Source organism: Echeneis naucrates, chromosome 18 (genome assembly GCF_900963305.1).
Source record: "Echeneis naucrates chromosome 18, fEcheNa1.1, whole genome shotgun sequence".
Lineage (NCBI taxonomy): Eukaryota > Metazoa > Chordata > Actinopteri > Carangiformes > Echeneidae > Echeneis > Echeneis naucrates.
The window spans coordinates 1,462,167-1,480,292 of NC_042528.1; the positions used below are offsets into that span (position 1 = coordinate 1,462,167).

Here is an 18,126-nt window from a genome sequence, read left to right on the forward strand (position 1 = left end):
GCGTTTCTGTCGGAATAATTGTCCCATCAGGTGTTTTATTGCATCGCCTTGGGGTCGAGTTCAGTCTTTAATGAACTGAATTTAATTTGAAGTTGTCAAACAGATCAAGTCTCAAGGGAAAACCGAGAATGGGGGGGGGGGGGGCTGGTACCAGTCCTTGGCCAGATTTGAACCCTGGATGTCACGGTTGCGCGGTTACACGGTGTGTCTCTCAGATGCCCGGTGAACTCACGGGCCACCCGTCTAAAAAAGCACAGAGCGCCATCGCCGTTTTGTGCGCGTTTGTGTCGCGCTCGGCCCCAATAGGCCGGCGGGGGCGAAGCATTTAGATGTCCGTCTGCTGCTCATCCTCCCCTCGCCCTCTTTTCTTCTCCGCTCATCTCGCTCTTTTCACCCCTCTACACTCGTCTATTCATCCCCCCTTCTGTGACCGGTCAAACGGATGAAGGGAAGTGTCAGCCTCCCGAGGAGTGGGAGAGAAAGTGAGGAGGGGGGGAGGAGAGAGAGGGACCACCCTGTACGTCCATTTCAGCCGCCCTATCACTTTCACCTGACTGCACTCTTTCACTCGCGATCCCTCGCTTTTCGCTCGGCTCCAACATTTTCCCGTATTCAGATCTTGTTTTTCTCCCTCTCTCTCACTCTTCTCCTGTCATCTTCCTTTGGATTCATTCATCCTCTTCCTCTCTTTCATGTAAACTTTCTCCCTCATTTAACGCCTTTCTCCTCTCTAACCGTCTCCCTCGCGTTGCATTGACGAGTTGAAAAGGTCAAAGGTCGGCCCGTTGCTGATGTGGACCGGCGAGCATGTGCGCTGGCTGCCTTACAGTTCATCCCCCGACTCGGCGGCGGCGCCTTCCGTGAACCTGACCTGTCACACACACACACACACTGCAGATGTCCCAGTGTGACCGCAGCTCTCAGGAATGTGACAGCAGCAGATTCCTCCGTCTCCCTCCGACCTCGTCCATCTCTTCCTGTCGTCTCCTTTCTTTACCTCTAAACTTTCCTTCCCTCCTTCCTTGACACATAAAGGCTTCAGACTTCAAACCATAAGACTTGAAGCTGGAACACCTGGAAATAAAAAACTTAGACTTCAGACCTGAAGACTATAGACAGTGAGACTTGAGTCCTTAAAAAAAAAAAAAAACTACAAAACTTTGAACCAAAATCAGAGACTCTGATGGACTGATGTCTTGTCACCCAAAGTCAGCTGGGATTAGCTTCAGCTCCCCCCAACGATGACGAACACGCTGAAGAGATGACGGATGGTTTTTAAGGGTAAAGCTCTGAGACGACACATTGGTAAAGGTGGGAAAGTTAAATACGTCCTGTGACCTTGTCTCCCCTTTTCTTCTACTTTCTAATTGTCCCCTTTCCTCCTGCCTCCCTCCTCCTTCCCTCCCCACACATGATGGTGTAGATTTCAGGTCAAGTTAGCCGAAGACAAACTCTGGATCTAACTCCAGGAAATAAATCATGCTGTCATACTACAGGGCTTCACAGTAGCTTAAACAAAACTCCATTCATCCTCATTTCAAGACGAAAACAAAACTTTGGCAGCGACACAAGGAGGAGGAATTACAGTCAGCAAACCTGATATCATCCACTCTGACATGAGGTTAGCTGCTAAATACAGAGACGTGGGCACGAACAATAAGACAATATGATTTTGAGCAATAACTTCCAGGAAGTGAGGGGGGGAACTTTTTTTCAGCAGGGGTCAGGAAGCTGAAATGAAGCGAGGAGCGTTAAGTAGGTTTTGCTCTCGAGGAGCGAACAATGAAGCAACAAACAGAGTCAAGTGAAGGCTTCCGACATCACTGTTTGTTTTTTTTATACTGTAAAAGAATGAAAAAAAAACAAACCCAAAAATAAATAACAGCTTCATTCTGAAAGAGCAAACGGGACCTCACATGAGCAGCTTCAGACGTGAAGCCGACTCTGTTCCTGCACATCTGTTACGCTTCTGTCAGACTGAGCGGAGAGTCCGATTTAAATCATACAGATCTACAACCTTCTGGGAAAACGGCGCTATAAATCTAAATTTAATGGGAAAGGAAATTTTAACGCTCCTGATACGAACCAGTGGACTATTTCGACCCCGTACTGTACGAAAGCATAAAAAAGTCTGTGCCTTTTTATCGTTGGAAATGTCAATCCAGCTCGGCCTGAACAAACTGGCTACTAACACAGAAAACTCAAGACGGTTGAGTTTTAGCTGAAATAAAGTAGTTGTAACTTTAAATTTGACTCGGTGCTGCAGCTGTTGTCAGTCTGATGATCAGCAGGTTCAATGCTGAATTTGCACATTCTAATATAAAGAAGAATCATTAAACTGATTTGACTCGTGTTTTCTCTGAATTATGTCGCCTCCTTGTCTTTTTCCAGCCATCTCTCCGGTCCCTCCCTCTGCCCTGTTAGTCTGGGTTACACAGAGGTGAGATGGAGCTTTCCTCCCCCACTGGGCCTCATCCCATCCCTGAAACTGTCTATTACCTCCACACACACACACACACACACACCGTCCTGTCACTGGATAATCGCTGCTGGCTACGCCGGTCAATCTGCACACACACAGTCAGCCCGAGGGGAGTCGTCATGCTGTGACATGTTGCTTTTGGAGAGCGAGGGGGGGAAACCTCGTGAGGTAACGGTTGGGACACACAAACGTCAGACGCAGTGCAAATAGTCCTGAAGGCAGAAGCAAGCAAGCGTGCGTGTGTGCGTGTGTGTGCGTGTGTGTGCGTGTGTGTGCGTGTGCGTGTGTGTGTGCTGCAAACTATGTGTTTCTTTTTTATATATGTGGAGAAAGACAGAAGTTCAGGAATGTCAAAGGTGAAACATGGAGACACGTTAAACATGTTAAGATAAGAGGTGAAAAAAAGAAAGTGGTGGGGGTTAAAAGGGGGGAGGAGGAGTAAGAGGAAGATGATGAAGGAAAGGGAACAAGGAGAGGAGACAGAGAGGAGGAGCGAAGGAAACGTGAGGAGATGAAGAGAGTTCACAGACGGAGAAATAATCATTGACCATCTCAGGCAGGTGTAAATCATCTGAGGGAGAGGTTTCCCTCGGTGGTCGGGGAAAAGCAGAGAAATTAGGGAAACAAAAGAGTCAGACGGAGAGTAAAAGGAGAAGATGAGAGAGGACGAAGGAGGAGGAGCTAAAGAGATCGATGAGTCGATGGAATCTGACTGTCTGTGGTCAACCAGAGGCACGAACCAATCAATGACGAGGAACGCACACAAAGAAACACAACTGGGCCGAAGGCTGAAGAATGCATGCCTGGGGAAGGAACGAACGAGTGGAGAAGGGGATGAGTGAGAGAGTCTACTGTTGCAAGCATTTTTCTGGGGGGATGCCACACCGCAACACACACACACACACACACACACACACACACACACACAAACACTTCAGGGCCAGCCAAAGGTTTGAGGTAACCACAGACTTCTGAATGTTCTAAATATAGGAGGATTGATAGGATCTGTGGAAAAGGGCAGACTGGAGAACACACACACAAAATCAACCTCCTCCGCTCACCAACTTATTTAGCAATCGTAAGATAAGCTCGATTCAGTGAATCAGCCTTTCTCCATCCCTTAAGATTTAAAGGTCAAAGGTCAAACCTCCAGCACGCCACCATCCATCACCAAACTCTTGGTGATTTTCAGCGTGTCCGCAGGAACAAAAATACCACAATCTTCGATTTTGGGTTCAAATATGAAATTTTAGATACAATTTCACAATTCTTAGATATCATCTGATTATCAGGCCTGAAATTCAGTTCTATCAGATTATTGGTAATCAAATTTGACTGGAAGATCCTTTTGGGGAATTAACTAATAAGAAGGCCTTAAATTTTGACATTTTTGCATGAATTGCAAATGCATCAGTTTCAAATATGATAATCTTTATCATATCACGCCTAAAAAAACCCCAAATTGGCTGAAAGAAGTGATAATTTAATTAAGTCCAGACAACAAATCAAGCAGAACCGTTCTTAAAATTTACTATGCAGATTGACACATACTGAATTAATCCTGTGTAAATAGAACGAAGCTCAGACACTGCTGTGTTTACCTCATGCAATAGGAACTTGAGAACTTTCCCATCTGTAAAAGCAGGAGTTGTTTTTCTGGCCAAATGGAAAGAAGTTCATGCTTTAGGAGAAAGAAGATGATATTTAGGCCCGAGAAAGGAAACCTGAATGCCGTTTGGGCTGAAGCATATTGTGTCTGCAGCGCAGAGTTGTGGAAACTGTCATGTGACGCTGAGGCTTCCTGATTTAAATCCTCCTGTTGGATTTATTGTCCTCGGGATCAACTGAGATAATTTAAATCTCTTTTTAATATGGCATATAATGCAATTTTAACCAGAGGAGTGATATCAAACTGCAGCAGGGCTGATAAGACAAATGTCTGTGTGTATTTCAAAGCCTTCCTGTGTGAATCTAGGTACCGTATATATGAATCCAGTTATTATAATTAGCATTTTAATAACTAATCTAAGATCTGGAGCAACAGTCGTGGAGATTTTTCTAAAATGTCTGGAGGAAACCTGATTACAAATATTGACAAAAAGTACGACTTTGTGATGAGTAGCAACGCTGATGTGGTGAAGTGATACCAGTTGTGTAATGTCAGATGATTTTGAAGTGAACAAAAAGATTTCACACAACACGTCTCCACTGTTTTTGCACAACGCTGAAGCGAACCATGTGTCCTGGGGGAACTCCTGTCTCGGCCCTGTCCCAGGACCCCGGAACCTTCCAGAACACCGGGACCCGACCACACAACAAACGGCCCCGTCAGCGTGATTTATCGGCCATTCACCAACAGGTCACACACACACACACACAAAGAGACACACACTCCAAAGCATCAATCGTGCATATGATCGTGTATGAAAGCACACAAATCGACACACACAAACGTGAACAATTTACCCAAAAGAATGCGGATTGCACACACAGAAAGGATGAGCCAGGGCAGATGTGTACACAGAGAGAGATGAGGTATGAATGTGTGTGTTTGTGTGTGTGTGTGCGTTTGTGTGTGTGCACTTCTTTTGATATGATAAGAAAGGTTAGGAAAAACAATGGAAGAGAGGCCGAAAGACACAGAAATAAAAGAGCGAAGGAGCTGAATAAGAGCGATGGAGTCGACTGATTCTGATCAGCACAAGAAAGGGGGGAGGAGAAGGGAGGGGAGGGGTGGGGAGGAGAAGGGAGGGGAGGAGGTGGTGGGGGGGAGGCGAGAAAAGAGGAGGATGGAGATGGAGGAAGAGGAGGATGAAGCAAACAGTGAGAGCAAAGCAGGGAAATGGGGGGAAAGCAGAAGAGAGGAGGAGGAAGAACGAGGGGGGGGGGGGGGGGTAGGAGTAAACATTGATGCCGGATGAATGATATTTTTTTTCTTTTCTCCTTCTCCCCATCTTCCCCCCTTTCCTTCTCCTCCTCCGAGCGGGAGAACAAGAGGCACTGCATCATCCCGACAGGCGGAGAAAGAGAAGAGAGGGAGAGAGAAAGAGGGATTGTGACGGAGGGATAAAGGGCTATCCGTCTCTGTCTGTCACCTCATTCATCGTCCCCTGCTCCGTCCTGCCGGCCCATCCGTCATCCGCTGTCACACCGACACACAAAAATACAGACGCACACTTTCCGACCACTTTCACACACTCGTCAACAACGACGACAAACACACACACATCAAAGACAGGCAGGCGGACACACAAACTTTGACTTGCTCTCCGCCCTGTTTCACACATTCACTGCGATGACACACAAACGGACACACACACACACACACACACACACACACTCTACGCTCAGTTTAACACACAAGCGCGCACATAGACTTTCTACTAACTTTCACATCAATGATTACAAACGCACACACAGGAGCCAGAAAGCCACACAAACTTTGAGTTGGGCTCTTCGCCCCGTTTCACACATTCACAAAGATGACAGACACACACACACACACACACACACACACACACACGCACACACACACGATGCTCAGTTTCACACGTTCAACAACGATGACAGACACACAAACACACCAAAGTCTCTCCCAAAAGAACACACTCGGCAAACGCGACGGCAAACACAAATTTGCTCGCACGCGCTTCCCCGCACGTACGCACTCTCCTGCCAAAGCGTTTTGTTGTTGTTGTCGAAATGCTACACACTAAAGCACACAAACGCGCACTCCGCCCCAACATCCTGGATTCTCAGCGGACCCGTCCAGTTCTGCTCCTCCTCTGTCGGCTCGCCTTTTTCCCAGGACCTCAAATCAAGACACACAAGCGGGGCCACTTCCTGCCCTCAGCAGCTTCTCAACATCAGGCCCGAGGACCCGGAACTGGTCCTGGAGCCGAGACCATGAACCGTCTGTACCATCACCGTCCGCCCGTCTGAGCCAATCAGACCTCAAAGAACAGGAGGGACTTCCACCGACGAACAAAACGCGCTTAAACACTGTCGCTCGCTGAAAAGAAAACCAAGTGACAAAGAACCGTCACTTCAAGCTGAGATTCTCCTCTGATCCTCATTTAAGGGCGTCATGGCGTCAACACGCCGTTTCAAAACTAAATCTTTGTAATAAATAATAATAAATAAATCTGTTGTGTAAAGATTAAAAGGGACGAAGAGACGACATTTTGTGTAGAGATGCTTTCGACTCCTAAAGCTCTGGGTTTGAACCTGAGGCCTTTCTATGAGGAGTTCTGCCTGTTGGTTCCTTACAGGTTCTGCTCTTTTAAGGAAATTCAGAAGCAAAGAATTGTTTTAGAACTCTGTTTGGAAAAAGATTTGCTGAGAAAACCTGCAGTTAGTTGGTGATATAGATAGTAAATCATATAAATGAACGTCCCTTAATGATGTTACTGAACATTGAATGTTTCCAGTCCAACCATTAACCTCAATGAGACCTTAACCTGGTGAACTGAGGAGGAGAATCAGAATCATTCTGATGTGAAACCTCCTCAGTGAAATCTGAAAACTCATCCAGATCTCTAAAAGTTTCCCGCCGTCGCCTCTCTAAGCTCCTTCCGTTAAGTTTGTTTTACTTTAAGTTTCATTTTTCAACTCAGGGTTAAACGAGACAGGAAGGTGACGGCAGACGACGGGATGGAAGATGTGACAGCAGACGGAGAGAGAATAGGGGAGGTGAAGAGAGGGATGGAAGAGGAGAGACGGTGAAAAGAAATCAGAAAACCAAATTAAGGACGAACACATAGGGGGGGTGTAAGGGAGGATGGGAGGAAGGATGAAAAGGACAAAAGGGAGGGAGGGAGGGAAGGGGGTAGAAAAAAGATAGCAGAGCAAGAAAAAAATAAAGGAAAAAAAAAAAAAAAAACAGATTAAGAGAAAACGAAGGAGAGAGGACCACGACGGAGACAAAGACCTACTTGTCTCAAGTCACTGAAGGCCAGAAGCAACGTGTCACCCTGGAAGCCTGCGACCGGGCCGGCTCTGGCAAAACCTGTGGGAAAATACAAACCCGCCCCCCCCCAGTCCACCCCCGGAGAGAGGGAAGAGAGGAGGAGGAGGAGGAGGAGGAGAGAAAAAAAAAGGGGGAGAGGGTGAAAAACTGAATAATAAAAGACCTGGTTGGATTTGCTATGCATCGGGATAGATTGGCAGACAAATGACAGCCTGGGGAGGAGGAGGAGGAAGGGGGGAGGAAGAGGGGGAGGGTAGGGTGTTAGAGTCATGTCGCTGGGTTGAAAAAGGAGAACCAGAGTGTGTGTGTGTGTGTGTGTGTGTGTGTGTGTGTGTGTGAGTGAATGAGGGAGGGTGTGTGTGTGTGTGGGTGTGAGAGAGCAGAGGTTTTGTCGTGTAGGCTGCATCAAATGTGTGTGTGTTACTTGCATTGGTCTTGCAGAATACCAATGTGTGTGTGTGTGTGTGTGTGTGTGTGTGTGTGTGTGTGTGAGAGAGAGAGCTGGTATGCTTGTCGAATACGTGTGTGTGTGTGTGTGTGTGTTCATTTGTTTGTGCAGGGATTCGCCAACATGTTTGAGAACAGTTGAGAACTGTTGGATTTTGAGCCTAGGGTGACGCCTGTGTGTGTGTGTGTGTGTGTGAGTGTGTGTCGGGGTCGTACGGAGTGTGAGCTGGGGTCTTGGCGTCAATTGGCCCCCGTAAACAAGCCGACTGGTATTCTGAGCGAGGGAACGAGAGAAAAGACGAGTGCTGCTGAGGGAGAGCGAGCGAGCCTGGAGCTAATCTCTTTCACCTCTCAACACACACACACACACACACACTGCAGCACCAATTACACGCCTGCCATCTTCAGTGACCCCCACGACACACACACACACACACACACACCCTACTGAAGTAAAGTATCCTCCATTTTTCCTCTTTACATTCTTCTTTAATTTCCCTCCAAAAGCCTTCATCCTGACGCACAACTGGCTGTTTACCACAACACACACTAACACACACACAGAGCGGACCAATCACAGTTCTCCATCTGATGACTTCCTGATGCTTGGCGGTCCTGGCGTCTCAGGTGACAGGACCGTGACTCTCCTTTTTATTCCATATTCCTCATTGATGGTGTTTCTCCTCCCTCTCTTTTTTCCTGAATTCCTCCCTTTATGTATTCCCTAATCCCCCTTTCTCTGTGCTCTCCCTCACTTCCTCCTTTCAGATTTATCATTAATTTTCCTTTAATCCCTCCTCTCATCCGTGTATTTTTCCGTCTTTCTTTCTTGTGCTTTTTTTTTTATTTCACACCTGTTTCCTTTAATCCCATTCTGTCTGCCCTCTTTCATCCCTTTCTTCATCACACTGTGCCCCCCCCCCCCACTTTTTTATCCATTTAATCTCCTAAATTCACCTTCTCTCTTCAGCATTGTGGGAATTTTCCTTCTTGTTCAATTCATCATTTTTCATCTCTCATCTCCACTCAGACTATTTCCCTCTTTTCCATTTTACTCCATTTCTTTCATTTCTTCTCGTCCTTGACCATTTTCCAAGTTCTCCATTACTTTGTTTATTCCTTCCGCTTTTCTGCTTTCACTTTCATGTCAGTTTCTCCTCTTCTATCAAAAAACCATTCATCTTTTCTCTCTCGTGCTTTCTTTCATTTGTTTAAAGTTTTACATTCTTTGATTTAAAATCCCTCCTTGTATCCATCCATTTTGTCCTTCCATTCTTCCCTTTCACTTCTGATTTAATCCCTTTCTCGTGCACCACCTGTGGTTTCCTTCTTTCCTCTTGAGGATTCTTCACATCGCTCAAATGATTCCTCTCTTTCTCCATTTCATCCATTCATCTACTGTATCTTTGCTTCCTGCCCGTCTCTTCTCCCTCCTCCTCTTAATCCCTCCGTCTGTCCTGAATAAGTAACTCTGTAACCTCCTAACCCTCAACAGCACTGCACGCATGTCACCACACATTATGTCAAGCACACACAGTCTGACAGTGTGACCCACACTGTGACTCTGAGAACCTTGATCATGTAGAAACTGAGCCAACGACGCCTCGCGCTCTTTCGTTTCTCTCGGTCCCTTTGTCTCAGAGAAAACAAGGCGAGGAGGATGGGGGGGAGAGGGAGGATGAGGAGGCAGACGAAGATAGGAAGTGGACGAAGGCGCCCCCTGTGCTCTCAAACACAAACTGCAGACACGAAACTGTTCAAACTTTCCGCCTCTCATTGAAATGAGTCCAAACACTCACATATTGAGTTGAGGCTCTTATCCATCGGCCCGTTTGTGTTTGAGGAGGTGGGCAGAAAGAAGATGGGAGAGGAAGAAAAATAGAAATCTAACAATATATATTTATTTATTTTTTTAAAGAGACAACACTCACTCTCGCACTCCTGGACGTCGGTGTTCAGCTGGTGCAGAGCTCCCATGGAGATCTGTCGGACCTCCGGGTCCAGCAGGAGCTGCATCAGGGAGGTGGAGATGTGTTTACAGGCCGACATGCAGGCAGTCTGGGCCACTTTACCCTGAGACAGATAAGAGGGAGACGGAGACAGAGACGGAGAGATGAGGCCTCCAAATATCGTTTCTTTATTGTCATTTTCCAAACAGAGGTTTAGAGTCTTCACAACAGCAACACCGTCTGTCAGATATATTAAAGGGACAGTACACCCAAACTGGAGGTTGACTGGTGAGTCTGGGTCCCACCTGACTTCCTGTCTGTTCATGATGTTTTTGGACCAGACAGATAAATATGGAATGTCTTTAAAACCGATCTTCATTAGAGTCCCAAAATCATTGTCTTTTACTGCTTCCTGTTAGTTTGATTAATAAAATAATCTATAATATAAATAAAATCGAATAAAACAGTCAAAATCGTGACACTGACGTTTATGGTTAAAGAAAATATATATGTGGGGCGCTCAGTTTTCTGAAACGACAGAAAACAAAATAAATGAACTGGTTCAACACAAACCGTTTGTGTTCATTCACATTTATTTAAAACTTATGACATCACGGTGTCCTCTAATGATGTCACTGAGCTGGTCATGCGTCATACAGTCAGTCTAACGTCTGATCACGTGATCCGAGTTGACTGATGTATATAAACTCGTCACCAAACCAACAGTGAACAAACAGCGCTCCACCTGAGAGACAGAAACATGACGCGAGATCGAGAGAATTAAATCACGCTATCATTATTATTATTTCACAACATGTTGGTCGTGTCATCACGTAGACATTCATATTTTTAATAACGACGCGGGTTAAATGAACATTTCACAGCATTAGTTCTCTGAGAATCTCATTCTTTGGTGAAATCAGAATCCAACAGATTCGGGATATCAAGTTCATCAGCACGCACACAAAGAAAAAAGCCGAGGCTAAATACGCAAACATTCATACAAACACACACACACACACAGTGGTAATTACAAAGTGTTCATGTGCACTATATCACAGGGGTTATTTAGTGTATGAAAACACACACACACACACACAAAGTGAACATTAATGATGTGTGCTGCATTCAGGTGCAATCAGAATGATGAAGGAGCATAATAAGAATAAAAGCAGCGGATGGGGAAGTACATGACAACGCATTAATACAGAAACCAAAACATGTGTTTGTGTGGCTTTGATTCAGAGTGCGCGCACACAATGTCAGTGACTGGCTGTGGCCTCGATCTTGACCTAGACATCTGCATTCCAGCATAGTGAAGCAAAGAGATGGGGGGAAGGGAGGGGGAGGGGCAGAAAATTAAGTAAAGAAGGAGTGAAAAGGTCAAAGTGCAGCAGAAGACGCAAGAGCTGAAGAAACGTAGAAAGTACAGAGTACAAAATAACTAAAGTCACTTCTCTTAATATTTAATATACAAAAAGAAACCATTTGGAAAATCGTTCTGTCTGAGCCAATCAGAGACAGGAGGTGGAATCCTGATGTGACACCGACATGTCCGACTGACACAAATGCACCTTCAGGTGATTAAAAGCACACAGTAAATCTAACAACCCCCATTAATCACACAATTAAAGCAGACATATGTAAACACTCACACATACACAAACGCACATGTAATTGCTCTTCAAGTGTCGGCGCGTGTCTGGCTTGGATTTTGTCTTCAAACTCTCACAGTAAACGCATCGTTTCCACAATTTTGTTCAGCGTAAACGGAGTCAGTTGGATTTTACTGATAAGCCAGTTAAGAAAACAAAAGAACAAGTCATTTATAATCTAAAATGTGCATCAGGTCAAACAAATTGAATGAAACCACACACAGGACAGAAGGAGGCTTTAAGAAATAAGGAAAGGTTTACTGATGTAATAAAACAAGGGAAAGTGGTGTCAATACCCAATAGACTTCAATACAATCTATTTGATGAAGCGCATATTCATCAAAAATCCAAACAGGAGAGTTTGTCCAGGTACACACACTAAATCACAACAGTGTTCACGGGGTGGTCGAATTGAGCGTGTGCAAACGACGCCGCAGTGAATTCTTCAATCTTTTCAGCAGAGGTCAATTTTCCATGAAAACCACCAACTAATTCACAGAAATGAGCAAGTGAAGAATGAATGAAAGAAGCTGTAAAACACTGATGTTTCTGTAAAGCCATCGCCAGAGAAACTCTGAAAGTTTCCTGGAATATCCTTCCCTAATTTCCAAATATAAACAGGTCATTTAGCAACGAACATTATCCGCGAGTCCAGGTTCGAAAAGCGGAGCAACACAGATATTATTTATAATTCTTGTCTTTCAGTAACAAACAGTCTAATTAAGCGATTTCTTAATGTTCGTGAGGCACTTTAATATCACTTCCTCTGTTCTTCGGGCCGCTGTAATAAACTGGCCTCCTCGCCGAGATCCATAAAATTCATCTTATCTTATATAACGACGGCAGAAAGATGCTATTGTGGATGTAAGTGAACCGAGATCCACCTCTAAGGAAAGAGTCTGGAGCGCAGTTCATTGAAGAGGCAGCCCCTCACCTCAAAGGGAAATCAAATTACACACACGGCGCACACATGCAAGCACATATGTTTCAGAAACACACACCTACGAGCGGCCGGATATCCTCCAATACGACGATGGCCTCTGAACTCACACAGAAACACACAACCCCAGGGGTCAATTATCATAGGGTGAGATTGAGCGTGAAATGGGCTAATTCTATTTACATGTCTTGAACCTGGACAGGCTGACACACACAAAAACACACAGGTAGGTCCATCTGACAAAAACGGCGTCGTCTCAGAGTTCAGCGCAGACGACTGGGAACGATTAGCCTGAGGCGAAGAGGAGGGAGGGAGGAAAGAGGAATGAAGATAGGAGAAGAAAGGAAGGCAAGAAGGGGGAGGGAGGAGGAAGGAGGAGACGAGAGGAGAGGAAGGGAGAAGTGAGAGGGAAGGATGATCAAAGCTGAGGAAAGGAAACAAGGGGTGAGGGAAGAAGAAAGGGGGGAAAGGAGCAAAGGGTAGCAAAGCTTCGGAAAGGAAATGAGATCAAAAGTCAGAAAAGAGAAAGGTAAAGAGGGTGAGGAGAGGGAAGGAAAGGAACTAAAATAAATGAGTGAAGTGGAAAAAGATGGGACAGAAGGAGCAGGATTCACGGTGACAAGGATAGAGGAAATGAAGGAGAGACGCATCACCCTCACTCCTACTACACCTCCTTCCCTCCTTCCAGCTAACAAGAGACGTTCATCAAAGAGCTCATTAAAAAGTGCTCAGCTGCTCACGGCTGAACAAATAGACAAAAGGAGAAAGAAAGCAGACGAGACGGAGGGAAAAGACGGTGGGGGGATGGGGGGGTGAGGGAGAAACAAGAAGGGAGGCAGATAATCAAGAACGGGGGATGAAAGGGGGAGGACGAGGAAGAGTAATGAGAGGAAAATATGCCAATAAACACACATCTCCCTCTGTGTCTCTGGACACTTTCAGTCTGCAGGAGCTGATTTTTGTCAGTTTAATTTACCCTTTTTAAAAGTCAATATTAAAAAATAAATAAATAAATAAAAAATCTACGATTGCCTTTTCTTTAAACCATTTTAAGCTCATTGCTTTGGTTTCACAGGTATATAAGTCAGGTGTTGCTATTTTTTTTTTTTTTTTTTTGAGACCATAGAGCAGGGGACGGATTGCTACGTTGTGATTGACCGACTTCATCACCCGATCTACTTCCCACCTTCTTTCAAAATCTGTTTTGAAAAAAACAAGATGGCGACAGCCAAATTGCAAACCTTGGAGACTTCAATCGATGATCCACCGTCAATATAAAGTAAAACTGACAAGATTTGAGACTAAAGTTCAATCGAACTCTGACTTTTTTTTTCCCCTCCAACCCGGCTAACGTAACACAACAACAGCACAAAGGTCTGTTTGTGTTCAAAAACAGATGTAGTTTAGTGTTCAAGCACACATCTGTCTGCATGGTCAAACACACGGTTTTAGTCCCGATGAGTTAACTGCACCAACATGCACCAACAACAATGACAAGTTATTTACAAATGCTGCGGCGATCGGACCGAGTCAGAGAAAGCTCTGTGTACCATCAAATAAACAACGCGGGTTCAACGTAACAGATTCCGTAGGCGATATTTCCACATCTGAGGCGGGTATGAGATCACCTTTGAGCTCGATTCAATCTGGAACTTTCTCTCCACGAATTTGTTAGAACAAGCAGAACCTGACACGTGAAGGGTTTTCAGCGTGGCGAACGGGGCTAATGTGGATCTTCGCCGTCACAAACGCAGCTTATGTCGAAGCGCTCTCGGCTGAATTTGACTTCGGCGGCCTCAAACCGCTAGGAGTTGGGAACACAACAGCACGGAGAGCGAGCGCTACACAATGCCATAACGCAGTGATTCACAACTCCTGGAAGGGATTCGTCACGGTGTATAATGTGCTCTCTGTCCATCCAGAAACCTGTCAGTCAAATGAAGAGCCAGTCAGGGCAGCCAAAAGTCAAGAGGTGGGATCTCTGCTATTGTAAACCCCCCCCCACCCCCCCAAAAAAATGTGCGACACCCCAGAGCTCTTCGACTAAATCTGTGGCAGGGAATATGAGAGTGACGGAGTGCTCACTCCGGCTGAATCTGAAGGGTTACAGGCGCTTATCCTGATTCATGACCTGGAAAACAGCCGAAAACGGGGAATCTGCTCATGTGTTTGGGACTCCGGCGCTCAAATCAGCGTAAAGGGAGACGCTCCAGATTTAGTCTTCTGGAACGATCGCAGATTCTTGCATTAGAGCAGGTATTTGTTCATGTCACTCAAGAAACACCACAAAAATGAAGTCTGGACTTTGAGACTGGGCGCATTTTTGTGAATGTTGTAACCTTGACACACACACAAAGAGCCAGTGCAAGCAGCTTCACTTCAACGACTTACAACCACATCTGACCTGACAGACACCAGGGTTGGAAATTTCTTTTTCCTTTCTCTCTCTTTTTTGGTCCAGTGGACACATACATTTTGTTTCATTATAAATTTTTTCATGCCCAAGACTACATTTAATATAAAGTCTTAAATATCCACTATTTCACAGAGTAAATAAAGTTTTTGAGCAGAGCAGGCCCTCCAAATGATGTTGGAACCTGCCAAAGTTTCTGGTACATTAGCTTCAATGCAAACAGAACGGGGTCAGCGCTGGCAGGTGGCCGGGTACGATTTCCCTCCCTGGTTGGGACAGAGATTTGAGCACACGAACACAAATCAGGCAAAAACGTGCACCACTTCCTTCTCGTCTTCGCATGCTAGTCAGTCAACTCTCAGGTGTGTGTGTGAGTGTGGGAGGAGGGGCGTGGTGGGGGTTCATTTACAGGGTCAGTAAACAACACTCCATTTATCACAACAACCCAGATACTCACCGGTAAGGTGGCGTGTTCTATTGGCGTTCCCTACGGTGAGAAACATAAACCGGGAAATCGAGAAAAAACATTGAGAGTGGTGTGTTGGTGATGGCGGGGTGGGTGAGGAAAAAAGAAATGAATAAAAAAAAAAAAAGAAATCTGAATAACTGCAAGAAATAAAACTCCTCAATCAAACTGCATTGGCAGCTTTTTCCACCTCAATATTTATAGCACACGGGCCCTTTGAGAAGCTGCTAATCTGCCTTCGTGTGGCAAAGGACGACTCCTGGACCCGCCGAGGAGAAGCCACCGCCAAACCTTTTCAGCACATTTCAGAAAACAAAACAAAAAAAAAGAAAAACGATCAGGGAGCTTATAAGTCATAAAGCTGGATCGCTACACATCCAACATTTTCTTTCTAATTTTCCTGATTATTTCACTCCTGAGACTCTTTCTTGCCTCACTCCTTTCCATCTTTAAATTTGAGCTCAATTCGATTATGAGCATTTAGCGACGTCGCGCTGACCTCGGAGTGGTATTATTAGCTATTGGACAGGGCGCCGTGTTTTCTCTCTGGTGAGAACTGGGACGGCGAACGTGTCTGTGTACACTTCTCTGAAGTTGTTTGAGAAATGTGAGTCTGCCGAGTTTCCTCAGAGCAGGTCTGCTTCCAACTGGTTAAACATACATACACACACACACTCACTCTGAGAACGGGCCAGATTTGTTGCAAGAATGTTGCTGCGTCACGCCGAGGCCTTTGCTCAATTAATATCACTGACAGGTCAGAGCCGGTTCTCACTGAGCTTATTGTTTGTTGCATAACCTCAGATGTTTTTTCCCCGAAATAAAAAGCACTTATTTTGTGGATTCTTGATTTCCCCTCCAGTTTTTGTCCATCCCCCTTCAACAGGGTGTGACAGTAATAAAGATGGACGTCACCTTCAGGTTTCGGGGTCTCCGGCATGAACAAAGAGAAAAGCAGTGTCCTACAAAACTGAGGTCAGTTGAGTAGAAAATTTGTTATGAAGAAGGAAATGAGTCAAAGTGTTGATTTCTGCTGTAAAGTTGGATGTTTTAACAGGAATGGAGCCAGACTCTTGAAACATTTAGATTGAAGTCATACTAGATACCCTGAATGGTTTTACAATGATAGGAAGTTATTATATATAGAACTAGCTCTGCTAACGTTACAGGTAGCAGCAACGGTGCTAACAGCAGCAGAACTAATTTCTTATTCTTATGTCTGCCGTCGACTCTCTTCAATAGTATCCGATTCGTTTCTGAGTAACTCTACTCTTTTATACGGTCACCTCTGTTTCCGAGGGTCATGCCACCCAGATTTTTAGATCCATAGCATCTGATCTACTTAGGAGGCCCCACACTGCACGAGTGTGTGTTAAAGTGTTTGTGTTTGTGTGCGAGAGAGATGGGGTCATGTCCGGGGCTCATGGGGGTGTAGAGAAAAGCTTCTTAGAAGTGCTGGAAAACACTTAGCTCACCCACCGTGTGTGGCCTTATGGCCTTGTGACCCGCTCTGACCAAATCCTCCTGGAGCTTGTGTGTGTGTGTGTGTGTGTGTGTGTGTGTGTGTGTGTGTGTGTGTGTGTGTGCGTGCGCGTGCGTGTGCGTGCGTGCGTGTGTGTGTTCTTTTAATGACGCAAGGACACAGCAGGAACAAAAAACAATAAAAATAAATAAATAAAACAAATCGAAGGAATCCACATTTGTTTTGAGTAAAATTGCATCACTGATAAATTCACAGTGGGAAAATCATCAGGCTCTGTCCACTTCACTGTTCGATATGTCAGTAGGAAACTACAGGTCTCTCCTCCTGTCGCTTTCACTTCTTAAAGAGGGAACTGGTTTTGGCGAAATAGGATCATCGACCATTAAAGCCAATAAAAACAGTAACTTTGGGGTGATAAATGATGTACAACATGTGTCAGATGGAAAAAAGGCAAAAGTGGTTTCAATTTGAATAATCCTGCATCCTTTTCGAGGACAAATCGAAATGAATGTTTGAATACACTGGGCTGCAAATGCTCAGTTCATCAATCCGTCAGATCATTTGTCGGTCGACTCACACCGACTGCGACACAATCGGCCTTCGTTGTCGCCCGGCAGCTGACTGAACTGTTGACGGTAGAGTGTATGATGTCATGATGCGTTAGAGCTATGGAGTCAATAACCAGAGCCGCTGTGTAATCTGGTGCTGCTGACCTTGCCAGCTCACCCTTTAATGAGCTTAACGGGCCCCACGTTAACGATCTAACCCGTAACGAGCTGATACTCTAACGAGGTAAAGCAGATTGTCCGGCCCTGTGATGTCTCACGCTAACATGCAGCGAGACGGCTGAGTGAGTTTATACAACTCATGTCCACGCACACGTTGACGCAGACCGTAATGATCCTGCCAGTTCCTACATTTACATTTCTGTTTAATACACTACACTCATACTGTCGTAGTTTAAAGGAAAAGTGCAACATTTTGAACAGCTGGACATATTAAATTCTTTCTGCCTTTATTGTGAAAGTCCCAGCAGGGGCGATTACGATTCGTTGAAATTGATCAGTTCTTTGTTTTTAATCAATAAAAAAGTGAGGTGAAGTGAACACTTTGCTAAATGCCAATGTTTTAGAATAAAATGACATTTTCATTGATAAGGGCTTTTAATCTAGAATACCAGGAGCAGATTTATTTAATTTTCATATATTTTTCAGCTCTTAGATGAGTAATAAAGAATCTCAACTCAAATGAACTTATTTTCAGTTATTGATATTTGGACTGATCAGATTATTTTAGCAGATCTTGGTCTTATCAGTTGTGAA

General features: G+C 45.0%; 1 protein-coding gene across 2 annotated transcripts in view; it reads right to left on the reverse strand.

Annotated features, from left to right (window-relative positions):
- exoc6b (exocyst complex component 6B) overlaps positions 1-18,126 on the reverse strand; it is a 62,069-nt gene that overhangs the window by 11,605 nt on the left and 32,338 nt on the right. For both annotated transcript variants that reach the window (XM_029526534.1, XM_029526533.1), the window contains 2 exons: positions 9,830-9,971; positions 7,417-7,490 (listed from right to left, as the gene is read on the reverse strand). In XM_029526534.1, coding sequence (XP_029382394.1) covers positions 7,417-7,490; positions 9,830-9,971 — 216 coding nt within the window. The remainder of the gene's footprint in view (positions 1-7,416; positions 7,491-9,829; positions 9,972-18,126) is intronic.